General features: G+C 37.8%; 1 protein-coding gene and 2 long non-coding RNA genes across 3 annotated transcripts in view; all 3 read right to left on the bottom strand.

Annotated features, from left to right (window-relative positions):
• Window positions 1-4776, bottom strand: LOC146692256 (uncharacterized). Its single transcript, XR_014915011.1, has 4 exons — window positions 4057-4776; window positions 3112-3188; window positions 1654-1762; window positions 1-1551 (listed from the first exon to the last, which is right to left on the bottom strand). It is a non-coding gene; the product is annotated as an uncharacterized LOC146692256 (long non-coding RNA).
• Window positions 4777-9493: 4717 nt separating this feature from the next.
• LOC146692255 (uncharacterized) lies at window positions 9494-11712 on the bottom strand. Its single transcript, XR_014915159.1, has 4 exons — window positions 11649-11712; window positions 10427-10587; window positions 9887-9964; window positions 9494-9692 (listed from the first exon to the last, which is right to left on the bottom strand). It is a non-coding gene; the product is annotated as an uncharacterized LOC146692255 (long non-coding RNA).
• A 715-nt stretch (window positions 11713-12427) lies between these two features.
• LOC146692254 (dihydropyrimidinase-related protein 5-like) overlaps window positions 12428-18409 on the bottom strand; it is a 35485-nt gene continuing 29503 nt past the window's right edge. The window contains exon 15 of the mRNA XM_085432316.1: window positions 12428-12630. Within this exon, the coding sequence (XP_085288442.1) occupies window positions 12594-12630 (37 nt within the window). The 3' untranslated portion in view covers window positions 12428-12593. The remainder of the gene's footprint in view (window positions 12631-18409) is intronic.

The raw sequence follows: 18409 nt of genomic DNA, 5'->3' as shown, positions 1-18409 counted from the left end.
TAGTTTTAAATCCTTTATTGCCAGTTTACAGACCATGAATGGAGTTCAGAGAAAACAAAAAAACAAAACAAAACTACAGAGAAAAAGAAACCACAGTATAGATGAAACCTGACAAAAATAACTTATTCCAGTATGCCAACACCAGAAAAACACAAATCAAAAAATTAGTCATTTAAAAACTATTTCTGTTGATGCATTAAATAGTGAAAAGAAAAAAAACATGAGTCATAGCATTAACAAGGAGATACTCAGAAAGTGATTGTCATAACCTAAGCTAACATCAAAATGCTCAGCAAACTATAACTCAAACATACATCCTGACAAAAGCAACTTGAAAACCAAGGTGTGTGTGGTCAGCAATGGATGACACAGAGGCCTCAGTCCTACAATTGAGAGAGCACTAATGAAAGAACAAAATGACCCAGATCCCCTGAGACAGAACATTACCTGATCATACCAAAACAGTTTTTTTTATTTTCTTGCAGATGTCTGACCAGGAAACATGCTGGTTCAGTATTATAACTCCTAAGAATTTGATGTGATTAAATTGATTCACATTCAATTGCAATGTGGATCTGAGAAGTTGATGAATATCAGATATCTTCTGGTTGAATTTGGGGAAAATATTTCTTTATGTTTTTGAACTTATCTAAAATCTTTTTGCGTAAGCTCTTTGCTTTTTTTGTGTCACTTTCTTTATTTTCTTTTACTATAGTTGAATCCCTTTTTACATCATCTCTTTCCTTTATTGAATATATTAAATCTTCATCCCACCACCAGGGTTTAGGATCCCTAATGGTTATTCTTTGGGGTACTTTTATTTTTTCTACATCAACAATAACAAGATTATGATCACTACAGCCTGTGACAACTGACCATGGTGAGTCATAAAGCTCTGGAATATTTGTGTAGATGTGATCAATACAGTTTTCTAACCTGGTGGGACAGTTTACAACCTGTTTTAAACCACACCTTTTAGAAAAAGACTCAATGTTGTTTCTATCTTTTTCTAAGTACCAATTCATGTTAAAGTCACCCAGCAGGAAAATGTGTCTTCCTGTTCGGTCTTTCTCTGATATCTTGATACCTTCAAGATATTTATAATCAGATTTTTCTGATATGTAACAACATCCTATGAAAACTGGTTTGGTATGTGGCAGGTTAATGACAGCCCAGATCAGATCTATATTAGGCAGATTTGAAACAAACTGTTTCTTAATGTGTTTGCTAATGTGATCTTGAACATAGAGAGCTACACCACCCCGATCCCTTTTTCCTTTGTTTTTCTTTTTTCCATCCTTTCTGTACAACTTGTAATTATCTATTTTTAGTTCAGAGTTTCTAACAGTTGTGCCTAAATGAGTTTCAGTGAGAGCTAGCACGTGTATTTTATAACGTGTTAAAAAGAGGTGAATGTCAGGAATCTTATGTCTAAGGCTGCATATGTTCAGATGAGCCATGCGCAAGTTTTCAGTTGTGGGATCCAAATCAGCCATGTTCCTCTCCTGTTATCAGGCCTGATTATCTGTGTTGTCCTGGTCAACACTCAGTCTGCAAGACAAACACAGCACAGTTATTATAACAATGAACTGAAACAAGTTTACAGCTGTGGGACTTAAATTGGCCATGGCTTAAACAGACAGATAGAAGCACCTCTGAGGTCTTGGTTTGTCCTCTTAAGCAGATGATTCAGAGCTTTCCTCTTCCTCAACTGTTGATGGGCCTGATTGCCTGTGTTGTCCACTCCTGATCAATGCTCTGTCTGCAACACACACACAGCACAGTTATTACAACAAAGCACTGAAACATTGTTAGATGAATTCACGTAATCTAAATCATGATAAATCATCACCTAAGATCCAGAGAACCCAGGTGATCAAATATATATTAAGTAATTGTCATCAGAAGTTTATATACACTCATCATGGGCATGAATGTCATGGTAATTTGGGGATTTTAATGACTTCTTTCATCTGTTTGATTCCAGGGTGGAATGATTGTTCAGCATGGATCTTTAATGACTTGGAAAAACAATAATTGGGTGCAATGGGTACAAGTTTGAATTTATTTTGGATGTAGATCTGGGAGTAGAGCTCCCTGAACACCAAAGTTATTATAGTTAACTAAAACGAAAATATAATCTAAAACTTGATGTAAAAAAGATTATTGTTAGTAAAAGTTAGTCTGGTAAAAAAAAAAAAAAATCCAATAAAATCATATCATATTGCTGAGTAATTGATCAACTTGTTTATTAACACTGTGGATGTCTACAACACTAAGTCAACTGCTTTCAAAAGGTTTATGGTTTTTATTGTAATACATTTACAGATTTTCCTAAAGCTGGCCTCTGACAGATGACCTCCACACAATAATAAAAGATACAAATATTAATTGAAAAGTGCAAAACTAAAACTGAAACATTTTCAAACTAAGTGAAGTGAACTAAATTAAAACCAAAAACTTGAAATGTAAAAAAAAACTAATTGGAAAATATAAAACTATAATAATGCTGCTGGATACCTTCCTTGCCCTAATGTCTGCTAAAGGTCTTCTTTTGATTTGTCAGCTTAGTTAAAGTTTGTTCTCAGCCAAACTAGTGGCTCATTTTATAATCTGACTGACAGTAAACTAACCTGAAGGTAGTGTTGATGTTCAGAGACTCTAACTTGATGCTTGCCTTTTAGGTGTGGAGCTATGGTTTTTATTGTAATACATTTACTGATTTTCCTAAAACTGCCCTCTGACAGATGACCTCCACACAATAATAAAAGATACAAAAACTTTATTGAAAAGACTAAAACTAACACTGAGACATTTTCAAACCATCCCTCATCTCATCAGGAGCATGCCATTATGTCCGCTAAAGGTGTTCTTTTGATTTGTCCCTCATGTTTAAGTTTGTTTTGAGTCAAACTAGTAAATGGTAAATGGCCTGTATTTGTATAGCGCTTTACTAGTCCGTAAGGACCCCAAAGCGCTTTACACATTCAGTCATCTACCCATTCACACACACATTCACACACTGGTGATGGCAAGCTACATTGTAGTCACAGCTACCCTGGGGCGCACTGAGAGTGGTTCATTTTATAATCTGACTGACAGTAAACTCACCTGAAGGTTGTGTCGATGTTCAGAGACTAACTTGAAGCTTGTCTTTTAGCTCTGGAGCTTCTATCGGTTCAGTTTACCTGGAGGTTAGAAATATTCTGGTTATTTGGAGTCACATGTGGTGTATAGATGTAAATATGTACTATGCTGTTTTGTCACAGAGGAGAGTCATTGAGAAGCAATGAAGCTGTGATGTTATCTCTGAAAAAGTGTTTTGAGTTGTTGGTGATTCTTGTAGAGATAGAAATAACCCCACTTATTTAGGCTTAAATAAAATATAGAATCATAGACTGATATTATATATATTTATATATTATATATAATATATCTTCTGATGGTTCATTGTATATGTAAATGTCATTTAACAAGAGCTGAGCTGGAGTGGAAGAAAGATAGGCTTGTGGTGTCTTTTGATGCTACTAAAGACTCTTTTGTTAGCCCATAACAGTGCAATGAATGGAGAAGTAAGAATTTATTTCTGACACAGTCCTTGTCATACAAGAAATTTAAAGTGCAATTTAACATGTGTATTTTTAATGGATTTTTTTTTTTTTCAGTTTACTTTTCTATTGTTACTTCAAAAACCAAGCAGCTAGAATCAATCACATGACAATGAGTCAACTAAATGTTCAAGCGAGCTATTGCAGCGCAGGAATAATAGCAGTGGCTACATTCCTCTGAATGGAAAGCAGCCATTTGGCTTAGTTGTTCTTGCAACCCTTCCTTTGATCTCTTCATTCATCAGTACTTTCTTTTTATTTATTTGCACCTTGCATAAAGTCAGTTACCTGTAAGGATTAATAAAGTTTTTGCAATCTGATACATGTATCAGCTCGTGCAGATGTAGAAAGACTTGTGGAAATGTGTCAAAGGGTTAAGGACATAGCTTCAGTCTACATTAGGCCAAACAGTAACCATTACATTGTGGACATGAGAATCTTTACTTACTCAGTGATGTTTGTTCTACAGGCTCTGAACTGCAGATGCGCAGCTCTCTGCTGTGTTGCTTGCTCAGACTCGTCACAGTCCCCAAAGTCGGAGATCACAGTTAAGATAGGCAGAGAGTGCTCCTGTGACTCTGAGCTGGCTGGCTGGATGGATGGATGGATGGATGTGTTTGCCAGGCTGAAAAGCATGGAGGGTTTGGATTAAAAAGTCCATTTGTGAGAACAGAAGTTTGACACCAAAGGTAATCAATGCCAGAAAGACCACAGACATACAATCAAAGTATCAAACTCTGAACTATAAAAAGTTATTATTTATCAAGAACAGTGCAGTCAACAAAAAGACTAATGTGGTACTAGGAATAATAAAATAACGCTGTGCGAGTGATAAAAAGAATAATAGTGATACAGGGAGTAATGTAAACTGAGAGTAGACATGAGCCTCAGTGAATCATGTGACTTTCAATCTACTGTTTTACATTAAAAAATAATTTTAAAAAATCTGTTTTAAAATAAATTGCTTCTTCAGTTTTTCTTTAAAATGATGACAATTAGAGAAAAATCCAAAGAGGTTGTGTGTCTGACATTTGAACTTTAGAAGACACGAGAAGCTTTAAGAATTTTATCCTGAAATGGTGCCAAAGAGATCGGTTGTCCTCGCTCTGTGTTATTTCTGAATCTGCTACAGGGCATCTTTATATATTCTATCAACTGACTGCAAGGTGATGACACCACTGCTGATATGATGGCAAAATGCAGTTTATCAAGTTTACATATAACAAACTGATGTGCAAACACCTCCCAAAAAGGAAAGGTATGTCTGACGTTCAAACTTTAGAAAACACGACAGACTTCGAGAACATGCTGCCCAGCATGACACAGCAATCTGCCTTACTCAACACTTTGTTATGTACAGCAATTTGCACCACGCACAAATTTGCCTACAGTATTACACTGAGTAACTGAGCAGATTGCTGTGTCATACTAGGGCGGCATGTTCTCGAAGCCTCTCTTGTTTTCTAAAGCTTGAACACCAGACGTACCTTTTCCTTTCCATGGCACAGATTTGTGCAATGACACAAAACTAAATTCTAAATGTATCCAAATAACCTTTTCTTCTTCACTCATCCAGTCATTGACAAGCTAGATAAAAAAACTAAACTACATTTGATTAGAAGGATTTAAAGGCCCAACAGCCCCAAAAGCTGTTCATTACAACATGTAAGGTACCAAGATTTACAAAAGGTATACTGACGCCTTTGATAGCTTTGATACTCTGTTCATGATGAACCTTTAAGGCAACAACATGATTCTGATTTCAGGACTTTTACTTCTATAAATGTTCTCACAGTGAATGATTACAATCCAACACTTCTTCACAGTCAAAAATCAGTAATTCTACTTATAAAACAAATGTTTTGATAGTTTTGACTCACCAGCCTAAAAATGGCACAAAGGAGATTGGACGTCCTGTCTTGGGTGCGTCTGTATTGTATCTGACTCAACTACACGGCATCTTTATGTAGTTTGTCAGGTTTACATATGACATAGTTTGACGTACAAACGCCTCCCAAATTGAAAAGTGTGTCTGACGTTTGAGCTTTAGAAAACACAAGAAGCTTCGAGAACATGGCACCAAGAATCAGAGTATTTCCAAGTCCAAAATCAATACATCTACACAGAAATAAAACAAATATTTTGCCTTTTCATGAGTCTTCACCAGTTGAACAAAATTTACCTAAAAATGGTGTGAAGGAGATAGGATGTCCTGGCTCAGGTAAGTCTGTGTTGTATCTGACTCAGTCATGTCAGTGTTGTTAAAATGGCAGAAAACAATACAGAAAGACATACTGGGGAGAGTGGGGTGAGTTGTGTCAGCCTTTAACTTAAAGTGACTTTAATGGGAGGCCATGACAGTAATGCTCCCAACTAAAATATATAAATATATATCAGGATGTCGTGCATCCCTGGGAACAATCACTTTGGATTTGAAATATAGTTTTTAAGAAATATTGCTTTCTGAAAAAAGTGGTCTTGTGGCACAACTTGCCCCCAGTGTGTAAGTTGTGCCTTTGGCGAGAATACACTGGGTTAATTGTGCCACTGATTATTAAAGCAAAACAGTATATTTTTAAATCCGAAACTAATGCTATATAAAAGCTAGACAAATTTAACACCAAACTACTCATCCAAGGTTTATTTAAAGTTATTTTACAACGTCAAACGTCAAAGACCAATTTTATACAAGCCAGTTCTGCCACATGAGCACATTAAAAGTCCCTTTTCTTAAACAAGGCCTAGCACCGCATGAACTTGTTGATTTTCCCCACTGCTCCCTTCTGGCTGTACCACCAAGTTTTGTGGTGTGGGTAGTTATTTCTTTATGTGCATCTTCTCTTGGGATGTCACTGTCATCATTTTCTTTGAGAGTGAAGATGGGCTTTCCATTCACAGGCCTATTATGACTTCACCTTAAAAACTTTGCACCAGTGTCAGCACCATCAACCTTCTCAACCAATCCAACGTAGCTGTAGGATTTGGTTTTGCCTGCAAACTTCACAAAGATAATCACAGTTACTTTCAGATTTACATATGTCAAGCTATATGCTCTAATTGAGTACTCAACTTTGCTTCTCTGTGAACTATCAGCATTTTTATAACTGATAATTAGCATTTCCTGGGGAAATAATTATTAATGTTCTGTATTACTTTTTCTTAATAAATGCACACTTAACCCAACCTGCTTTTGCACCTGATATCCCTGCTAGCTGGATCAAAATGTCATTTCGTTGTGCATATTCAAATACCATGAACTAAAAACCAAATATTCCTAATACTTCCCTGTTTTAAAATTCTGAGCCATTGTTGGATGCGTGGATGATGTTAAGTTCTAGAAGAATACAACTCGTGTAATCATTGGACAAGTTTTAAATCCTTTATTGCCAGTTTACAGACCATGAATGGAGTTCAGAGAAAACAAAAAAACAAAACAAAACTACAGAGAAAAAGAAACCACAGTTTAGCTGAAACCTGAAAAAAATAACTTTTACAAACCCAAGTATACCAACACCAGAAAAACAGAAAATAAAAATTCACTCACTTACAAACTATTTGTGTTGACAGGTTAAATAGTGAAAAAGCAAAACAAAACACAAAAACATGAGTCATAGCATGAACAAGGAGACACTCACAAAGTGAATGTCATAACCTAAGCTAACATCAAAATGCTCAGCAAACCATAACTCAAACATACATCCTAGCAAAAGCAACTTGAAAACCAAGGTGTGTGTGGTCAGCAATGGATGGTACATAGGCGTCAGTCCTATTATTGAGAGAGCACTAATGAAAGAACAAAATTACCCACCTCCCCTGAGACATTTACAGAACATTACCTGATCATACCAAAGCAGTTTTTTATTTTATTTTCTTGCGGATGTCTGACCAGGAAATATGCTCGTTCTGTATTACAACTTCTAAAAATTGGATGTGAAAAAAATTGATTCACATTCAAGTGCAGTGTTGATCTGAGGAGTTGATGAATATCAATTACCTCCTGGATAAATTTGGCCACCTTGTTTTGTTTTATTCAGTGACTCCAGGCTTGTGATTCATTTCTCCACATATTCTTTAACTCCTCATAGGTATAAGCTGAATGATGTATTATGAAGTAACTGCCTTCCATAACAACTGAAGATATGATTAAAAAGGTGTTTCGGGTCATTTGTATAAACAGAGAACAGGAAGTAAGCCAGGCAACTTCCTTGTGGAAGCCCACAGTCTAACTTTCTCCAGTGAGAAGGGCAGCTGTTGTAGTACACTTTCTGTCTTCTGTCAGAGAGAAAGCTTTTCATCATAGTAACAGCCCTTTTTGAGAAATTATTCAATTTTAAATTGTCAATCAGCTGTTTGGGACTGATTGTGTCAAAGAATGAAGTTAATCCTTCTTTGAATTCATCTTCTTCTGCACCATTGTTAGATTCTGTAGGCAAGTCTTGTGTCATTTCGTGAAGAGTTTTTTGATGCTGAGCAAACAGATTATTGTTAGTAAAGTGCTCCGTCATCTGCTCCACCAGAATTTTCTCCAGGATCTGACTTAAAACAGGAAGGACATGTTTTGGCCTGAAATCAGCGTTTCCGCTCTGTGAAGCTAGTAATATTTTGGAATTCTTCCACTGAGATGGAAACTCACCACAGTCAATGCAACGGTTCATAATGTGGCGTATGGGAGCAGAGATGTACCGAGCAGTAATTTTTAGCAGTCTAGCATCTATTTCATCTGTACCAGGAGTCAAAGACTCCGGGAGTGACTTTAACAAAAGCGTAACTTTGTTATCGTCTATTGGCACAAATTTAAGCTCATCTATTTCATCTGTACCAGGAGTCAAAGACCCCGGGAGTGACTTTAACAAATCTTCAATTTTGCTGTCGTTAACTGTCACAAAAGTGAGTTCAGATCTCTGAAACAATGGCAAAGGCAGGCGTTCACTACTAAAACGCAGAGATTCATCAGTATAATACCGAGAGACATTAAAGATGTTTGTTGGTACAATCAGCTGCTCAAATTCATGGTGCAACTTGAGCCATTTCTCCTTTCTGTAACGGAACCTTCTTAAAAGGCTAGCGCGAATAATTCCTGCTACCAGTGTGAAGCCCCACTTTTTTGCTTTATCTCTTAGCGACATTAAAAGTATTATGTTTTCATCCCACCACCAGGGTTTAGGTTCAGTTGTAATCTTCTTTAATGGAGCATGCTTGTGTGCTATTGTCATAAAGATTTCAATAAACCTGGATAAAGCCTTCTCAGGTTTTTCTTCTTCCATTACCTCACTCCATGATGTTCTCTGAATTTCCTGAATGAAACTGTTTTCATCAAACTTAGTGTATGACCTCTGAATGCTTATTCTTTGGGGTACTTTTTTTTCTATATCAACAAAAACAAGATTATGATCACTACAGCCTGTGACAATTGACCGAGGAGTGTGACAAAGTTCTGGAATATTTGTGTAGATGTGATCAATACAGTTTTCTTCTCTGGTACGAGAGTTTACAATCTGTTTTAGACCACATCTCTCAGAAAACAACTTAATTTGGAGCATGTCCTCTGAGAACCAATTCTTGTTAAAGTCACCCAGCAAGAATACGTCTTTTTCTGTTCGGTCTCTGTCTGATATCTCCATACCTTCAAGATACTTAAAATCGGATTTTTTTGATATATAACAACATCCTATTAAAACTGGTTTGGTATGTGGCAGGTAAATGTCAGCCCAGATAATTTCTATATTAGACAGATTTGAGAAAACGTGTCTCTTAACTGGAATGTGATCTTGAACATAGAGAGCTACACCACCTCGATAGCCTTCTCCATTATTAGGTTTTCTATCGCATCTGTACAACTTGTAATTGTCTATTTTTAGTTCAGAGTTTCTAACAGTTACGCCTAAATGAGTTTCAGTGAGAGCTAGCACGTGTATTTTACAACGTGTTAAAAAGCGGTGAATGTCAGGAATCTTATTTTTAAGGCTGCATATGTTCAGATGAGCTATACGCAAGTTTTCAGTTGTGGGTTCTAAATGAGCCATGGTGACGTTCCTCTGCTGTTGTTAGGCCTGATTATCTGTGTTGTCCTGGTCAATGCTCAGTCTGCAACACAAACACAGTACAGTTATTACAACAATGCACTGAAACATTGTTAGATGAGTGCTGAGCTAAATTGTCATGTAAGATATGGAGAACCCAGGTGATCAAACATATGTTAACTCGTTGTCAGCCTAGTTAAAGTTTGTTTTCAGTCAAAGTAGTGGCTTATTTTATAATCTGACTGACAGTAAACTAACCTGAAGGTAGTGTTGATGTTCAGAGACTCTAACTTGATGCTTGCCTTTTAGCTGTGGAGCTCTGTGGGTTCGGTTCACCTGGAGGGTAGAAACATTTTGGTTATTTGGAGTTAAATGTGGTGTATACATGAATACATGTTAAAAATCTTGTGTCTTTTTGTTAGATTGTTTTTTTACAGCTTACTTTTCAATTGTAATATCAGGAAATGAGCAGCTAGAATCAATGACATGACAATGAGTCATCTAAACGTTCAAGCGAGCCATTGAAAGCGCATGAACAATAGTAATGGCTTTGGCTTAGTTGTTCTTGCACCCCTCCCTCTGATCTATTCATTCATCAGTACTTTCTTTTTATTTACTTGTACCTTGCATAAGGTTTCCTGTAAGGTTCAATAACATTTTTGGAGTCATATGCATTTATTAGCTCATGCAGACGGAGAAAGACTTGTGGAAATGTGTCATTGGGTTAATGATGTAGCTTCAGTATACATTAGGCCAAATAGTGACCATTAAGTCGTGGACGTGAGAACCTTTACTTACTCGGTGATGTTTCCTCTACAGGTTCTGAATTGCAGATGCGCAGGTCTCTGCTGTGTTGCTTTCTCAGCCTCGTCACAGTCCTCAAAGTCAAAGAGCGCGGTTGGGATAGTGACAGAGTGCTCCTGTGACTCTGAACTGGATGGATGGATGTGTTTCCCAAGCTGAAATGTATTGAGGATCTGGATTAAAAAGTAAATTTGTGAAAACAGAAGAGTGACACCAAAAGTAAACAATGCCAGAAAGATCACAGACATATAATCAAAGTATCTATCTCTGAAAGGTGCAAAAGTATTATTTATTAAAAACAATGCAGTCAACAATAACACTAATGTGGTGTAAGAGTAATAACACTGTAAGAGTAACATAAACTGAGAGTAGAAATGAGCATCAGTGAATTATGTGACTTTTGTGATTTATGTGACTGTTTTACATGTAAATACTACAAAAAATATTTTATTCTAAAAAATTATTTTTTTTAGAATAAATGGCTTCTTCAGTTTCTCATTATAATCCAAAAATGGTGTCTGTCAGACATTTGAACTTTTGAAGACATGAAAAGCTTCAGCAATTTTACCCTAAAATGGTGCCAAAGATATTGGACACCCTCGCTGTGTGTTATTTCTGAATCTGCGATGGTCCATCTTTATATATTCTATCACCTGACAGCAAGCTGATGACACCAATGCTGTTAAGATGGCAGGATGCAGTTTATCAGGTTTACGTACAACACACCCATGTACAAACACCTCCCAAAAGGAAACTTATGTCTGATGTTCAAGCTTTAGAAAACACGAGAAGCTTCGACAACATGGCCCATTAGTATGACACAGCATTACTCAGTGTTACACACGTTGCACAGATTTATAGCACAAAACTAAATTCTGAATTTATCCAAATAGCTTTTTCTTCTTCACTCACTTCAACCATCCAACCAAGCTACAAAAAAAACTAAGCTACAAGGATTTAAAGGCCTGACAGCCCCAAAAGCTGTTCATTTCAACATGTAGGGTAGCAAGATTTACAAATGGTATACTGACGCCTTTGATACCTTTGATAATCTGCTCATGATGAAGCTCTTAGTCAGGCAACAACATGATTCTGATTTCAGGACTTTTACTTCTATAAATATTCTCACACTGAGTTATTACAATCCAATACTTTTTCAAAATCCAAAATCAGTAATTCTACTTTTAAAACAGATGTTTTGATAGGTCTGACTCACCAGTTGAATTAACTTCACCTAAAAATGGCACAAAGGAGATTGGGCGTCCTGGTTCAGGTGCGACTGTGTTGTATCTGACTCAACAACAGGACATCTTTATATATCAGCTGATGACGCCAATGCTGTCATGATGGCAGAATGCAGTTTATCAGGTTTACATACAACACACTGATGTGCAAAACAACTTCGAAATGAAAAAGTGTGTCTGATGTTCAACACTAAGAGTGAATTTCAACCATTAAAATATTTTCTTTACTGAGATTTACAGAAAACCAATATGTATTCAGACATTAAGGCTAGAACAGAAAAGTGAAAGTATGCAAACTTGTCTTTTTGTTGACGTTTGGTTGTGAGATGAATGTGATCAGACAGCCATACAACAGGTAGATTGACCACTATTACTGGATGCCATTTCTACGTATCTCCAGTGTTTCTGTTCCAGTGTGTTGCATGCTGACCCCATCAGTTATTGTTCACACATACTTGGATGGCACTGTGCAGCAATTTGGGTGAGGACTCCTGTCACATGTTATGTCACAGCAGGTACAACTAAAAGACTAAATATAGACCCATACTTTGACTCTGTGTGTACTTGAAGACAATCTGCCTTGAGCTCTGTCCTCTGAAGCACATTTGTGGATACTGAAGTAACTTCAGGTCCATTTATGGCAGTACATCACCGTGGTAATTTATACTCCACATCTGGAGGAGACAGTGCTCCAGTTAAGAGATCAATAAGTTGAGATCAACAACTCCTAAAACATTCACATAAAATATAATACTGGTAGGCAGGAATGAGAGGATCAGTAGTGGTTTATCGTCAGCCTGTGCAGCTCAATCGTCCTGCTCTGTGGAGACTCACTGCTCTGGAAACATCTCGCTGTATGTTCCTACAGCTGGTCCACGACGTGCCTCTCAGTCTCAGCAACACTCTTTGATTTCTGCTCACTCTGAGGTCTCAGGTATTTGGTGTGTGTTCAGACTGCAGTGTGAAAAGTGTGCAAAGGCTCGTTAGTATGCACAGAAAATATTCAGTGAGCTGACACACAACATAATCCAAAATATGCCCTTTACTTGTTTGCCTCAAAGAGTCACAACGGTAGCTTTTCTTGTACCTGATGTTTCTCACTAAGAAGCTGCCCTTACTATCATTTTTCCTGCTATTAATGTATCCTTTAATATTACTGTGTACTACAGAGCGTCTGTGCTGGAGCTCACGGTCTAATAAAAAGAGAAAGTCAGAGTCAGAGCCACAGAGAGCAATAGGAGTCGCAGAAAGGCTGTAGGATGTACTGACGGACTCATGTTTACGGGACATAATTAAAGAGTAACTGCAGCTTTGTAAGTCAAGCATTACATCCATGAGTAAATGAGTATTTTTAAGTTTTTTTTAATTTTTTTTTTTAATTTTTAAGTATTTATTGTCATTGTCAGAGAACAATGAAATTGCGTTTGGGGCTTCCGTACAACCCGTAAATAAAATAATGAAGAAAATAATAAATACCCCTTAAAACCCAAGTGTAAATATTTAACCCAGTGTGACTCCAGTGCAATAAGACAATCCTTAGCAACAACATGAGAACATGACAAGTAATGTTCATAAGAAATTCAGACAAAGACCTGAGAAACATGACAAAGTACAACAATGCAACCCATTCAATATTATTGTACTGTGAGATATGATGTCAGATATGATAGTTATCTATTTAAGAAAGGGGGGGGGGGGGCAGGAGGGGGAAAGAGAATAAAGATGTGATGCACCAATGCAGACCAGTTCAGTGCTATTAAGAAGTTGGATAAGGTTATTGTCCGTGAGAGGGGGGCAGAGAGTTCAGGAGCCTCACAGCCTGTGGATACAGGATGTTGGCCAGTCTGGATGTTCTGGCCTGTATAGACCTGTACCTTCTCCCTGAGGGCAGCAGGTGGAAAAGGTGGCGCGCAGGGTGATGTTGGTCCCGCAGGATACTGTGCACCCTCCTCAGACAGCGAGTGGGGAAGATATTACTGATCTCTGGCAGACTTGTTCCAATAATTCTGCCAGCTTCTTTCACCACCCGCTGGAGTGCTTGCTGATCGGCCTTGGTGCAGCTGGGGAACCACACTAGAAATCCATACATCAGAACGCTGCTGATGGCACAGTTGTAGAAGTTCAACATCAGAGATCTGGGAATGTGTGCGCTCCGCAGTCTCCTCAGGTAGTAGAGGCGCTGTTGGGCCTTCCGTGCAACTGAGGTGATATGGTTGCCTCAGGACAGGTCCTCGGTCACAGTTACCCCCAAGAATTTAAAACTGCTCACCCTCTCCACCGCCTCACTGCCAATGAAGAGAGGCAGATGGTTGTTATGACCCTTCCTCCGGAAATCTACAATGATCTCCTTGGTCTTTTTGGTGTTTAAGACCAAGTTATTGTCGTGGCACCATGACTCTAGTTGTTGCACCTCTGTCCTGTAGTTTGTCTCATCGTTGTTGGATATAAGTCCGAGCACTGTAGTGTCATCGGCAAACTTAACAATGTTTTCTCCACACCTTCATGTTCTGTGTTTAACCCTCAAGCGACCGAGACGTTTCAGTGACTGAATCACCGGACTGGACTCGGCCACTATTAAAAAAACCTTTGAATAACCTGTATGATCAAGTCATGATCATATATTTTATTAAAGAAAGCTTTTGTTAATAGTGGATCTATTTGTGTTTATCATGCCTCTACTGTTTCTGCCATGTATGAGATATTACTTTACACCACAGTTCACAGGGAGATAAAAGGGATGTTGGGTCAGATTCCCTGGGCAGCTGGAGCCTTTCTGTGTGGTTTGCATGTTCTCCCTGTGCCTGTGTGGGCTTCCTCCCACAGTCCAAAGACACGGATGTTACATTAATTGATGATTTTTAAATCAAAGCCTTTAATGTTAAAAAATATCATTATCCTCAGCGCACCCATTTCTGTAAAAAAAATATATAAATAAAAAGTTGGAAGGAAACATTTTCATAATTAAAAAATACAACAAGGTCACACATAAATGACTCCACTCAGTCACTCGAAGGTTAAATAACATGTTTTTGTTCCCTTCATGCACTCTGTGAGCTCTACAGACACCCCTGAGATGCTGCTTTGTGTTTCTTTTTGTTGGATTTGTTTTTTACAGCTTACTTTTCAATTGTAACAAACTCAGAGTACTTCCAAGTCAAAAAACAGTACTTCTACCCAGAAATAAAACAAATATTTGGCCTTTTCATGAGGCTTCACTGGTTGAACAAATTTTACCTAAAATGGGACATCACGGTTCAGGTGAGTCTTTGTTGTATCTGACTCTAATGTCAGTGTTGTTACTATGGCAGAATACAATTCAAATAGACATACGGATAAAACAAACGATAGAGTATAAACTGGTTTTGTTATAGTACCTGTCATAGTAGGTGTCTCTAGAAAACACCTACCAAGCAGTGGACAGCCATGGACGTTTTCATGGCTAAATCAGGTCGGTCAGCCATGGCCTTTATAAAGGCTTCACTATGTAGTTGAGAATGTTACTTGCACTTGAATTCAACCTGATTTCAACCATTAAATATTTTTTCCCCACTGAGCATGACAGAAAACTAACATGTATTCAGGCATTAAGGCTAGAATTGAAAAGTGAAAGTATGCAAATTTGTTGTGAGATGAATGTGATCAGACAGCCACACAACGGGTAGATTAACTAGTATTACCGGATACCATTTCTGCGTATCTGCATGTAAATGGTGCTTCTGTTCCAGTGTGTTGCATGTTGATCTCATTAGTTATTGTTCACACATAGTTAGATGGCACTGTGCTGCAGCAGTTAGTAAGAAGGGTATAGATCTGAATCTGCTGCTCACTGGAGGATTTCTAAGGAAGTTATGAGGAGGAAAATTCTTCTTTTCTGGGTGAGGACTCCTGTAACATGTTATGTCACAGCAGGTACAACTAAAAGACTAAATATAGACCCATACTTTGACTCTGTGTGCACTTGAAGACAATCTACCCTGTGCTCTGTCTCCTGAAGCACATTTGTGGATACTGAAGTACCTTCAGGTCCATTTATGGCAGTCCACCACAGTGGTAATTTATACTCCAGATAGTGCTCCAAATAAGAAAACAATCAGTACAAACATACCATCTTCCCAATGATGAGAACCAGTAAAAAATATAAAGTTGACACAGAAAGTAAGGAAATTTGTGTTTGTATGCTTATTCCGTTGTTGTAACAATGCTTCTTGGCAATAAATCTTATAACATTGGAAGGCCTGTTTATTTCCCCTTAAATGTTCCAGCATTTGTTAGAAAAATACATTTGTGGGTTGAGCAGCAGAGTTGAGTATGTGGGTTGGGCCCATGATGGGGTTTTTTTTGTTTGTTTTTTAAATAAAGTTTAGTCCTTTCTCTTTTATCTATTAAAGCGGGTCCTCCTGTTGTTTGTTTGAATAAAAAGGTATAGAAAAGAGTTTATTACAGTCATTTTGTAAATTTATATGGGGCTGTCAAAATGTCAGAATTTCACGCAATGATTATTAAGACCAAAAGAAGTAAAAAACAAAAATAAAACACAGTATAGTAATGTTACTAACACTAAAGTCGTGTTTGTTTTAAGTGATGTTTGTTTTTCTGTTTTGGCAAATGACAAAAGTAGTTATGGTAAAGATGTACACTCTGAAAAGAGTCATATTTAAACATCAACTTACAAAATTCAGTACACTCTCATTACACCTGTCTTAAACTTCATACATCTGCAAAAGCACAAAGGTGTGCTTATATATGCAAAAGCTCAGATGAAATACTTTAAACATGCATATATTTTCACACAGGAACAGTTTTTGTGCTTTTCTGACTTTAATAATTTGCACATTTTTCAAAAGCACCCAGTGGGCCTGACCGGATCCTCTGGCTTTGGCCAATGGACTACATGTTCTATACCTATGTTTTAAAGTAAAGACGCTCCTGTTCTGTACAATATGTGCTCATTTCTTATACTTATGTAACTATGTGTACATGTAGGCTACGGTCCTGTATCCCTGAAATCTCAGGAATGAAATTTCTTTCTTTCTATTGTACCTGTGAATTAATTTACACAACTCTGACCTAAAACATTCACATAAAAAAAGAAACATGACCCAGATTTGTCCTTTTTTCTCACTTTATTCTTTTGCTGTTATTCTTGTGGTAAGAAACAAGCAGCCACTTACAGATTCAACACGTTCACTTCCCAACACAATGAAAATCTACAAACACGCACAGCCACTGAGCCGCCACGGCGCCTTCAGGACAACAAAACCATCCAACAGTAAAACAACGCCGTCGTCGTAGGTAATTGTAGAAAAACAGCACCAGTTTGTGTGAAGCTGCGGTGATCAGGGGGAGCTTCACTCCTCCTCCTCACCTGTTCATGTGGTGCTCTTCATGCATGGGTGTCGGTGTGGCACAGGTGATTCACGTTGGCACATTTGAACAGGAATAGAAAAACAAACATCCTAAATATATAGAGTGCACGGACAACAAGACGTGATCATGTATAAATATAATACTGGTAGGCAGGAATGAGAGGATCAGTAGTGGTTTATCGTCAGCCTGTGCAGCTCAATCGTCCTGCTCTGTGGAGACTCACTGCTCTGGAAACATCTCGCTGTATGTTCCTACAGCTGGTCCACGACGTGCCTCTCAGTCTCAGCAACACTCTTTGATTTCTGCTCACTCTGAGGTCTCAGTTATTTGGTGTGTGTTCAGACTGCAGTGTGAAAAGTGTGCAAAGGCTCGTTAGTATGCACAGAAAATATTCAGTGAGCTGACACACAACATAATCCAAAATATGCCCTTTACTTGTTTGCCTCAAAGAGTCACAACGGTAGCTTTTCTTGTACCTGACGTTTCTCACTAAGAAGCTGCCCTTATTATCATTTTTCCTGCTATTAACGTATCCTTTATTATTACTGTGTACTACAGGTCGTCTGTGCTGGAGCTCACGGTCTAATAAAAAGAGAAAGTCAGAGTCAGAGCCACAGAGAGCATCCTGCTGCTCTAACAGAGCCTTAAATGCTTGAAAATAGACTCAAGTTTGAGTCATGTTCAGACGCTGGTTTAATCATTTATTTGAACCTGCGACCCAGAGAGCAATAAGAGTCGCAGAAAGGCTGTAGGATGTACTGACGGACTCATGTTTACAGGACATAAATAGAGAGTAACTGCAGCTTTGTAAGTCAAGAGTCACGTCCTGGAGTAAATGAGTATTTTTAAGTTTTCTCCACACCTTCATGTTCTGTGTTTAACCCTCAAGCGACCGAGACGTTTCAGTGACTGAATCACCGGACTGGACTCGGCCACTATTAAAAAAACCTTTGAATAACCTGTATGATCAAGTCATGATCATATATTTTATTAAAGAGAGCTTTTTGTTAATAGTGGATCTATTTGTGTTTATCATGCCTCTACTGTTTCTGCCATGTATGAGATATTACTTTACATCACAGGTTCACAGGGAGAAAAAAAGGGATGTTGGGTCAGATTCCCTGGGCAACTGGAGCCTTTCTGTGTGGTTTGCATGTTCTCCCTGTGCCTGTGTGGGCTTCCTCCCACAGTCAAAGACATGGATGTTACATTAATTGATGATTTTTAAATCAAAGCCTTTAATGTTAAAAAATATCATTAACCTCAGTGCACCCATTTCTGTAAAATAAATAAATAAATAAAAAGTTGGAAGGAAACACTTTCATAATTAAAAAATACAACAAGGTCACACATAAATGACTCCACT

This window comes from Copadichromis virginalis, linkage group LG15, assembly GCF_057382275.1.
Source record: "Copadichromis virginalis isolate Kocher_CV1m ecotype Utaka linkage group LG15, C_Virginalis_male_GT1.1, whole genome shotgun sequence".
NCBI lineage: Eukaryota > Metazoa > Chordata > Actinopteri > Cichliformes > Cichlidae > Copadichromis > Copadichromis virginalis.
Note: the sequence above shows the minus strand (reverse complement) of the source record. Positions and strands in the feature narration are given on the sequence as shown.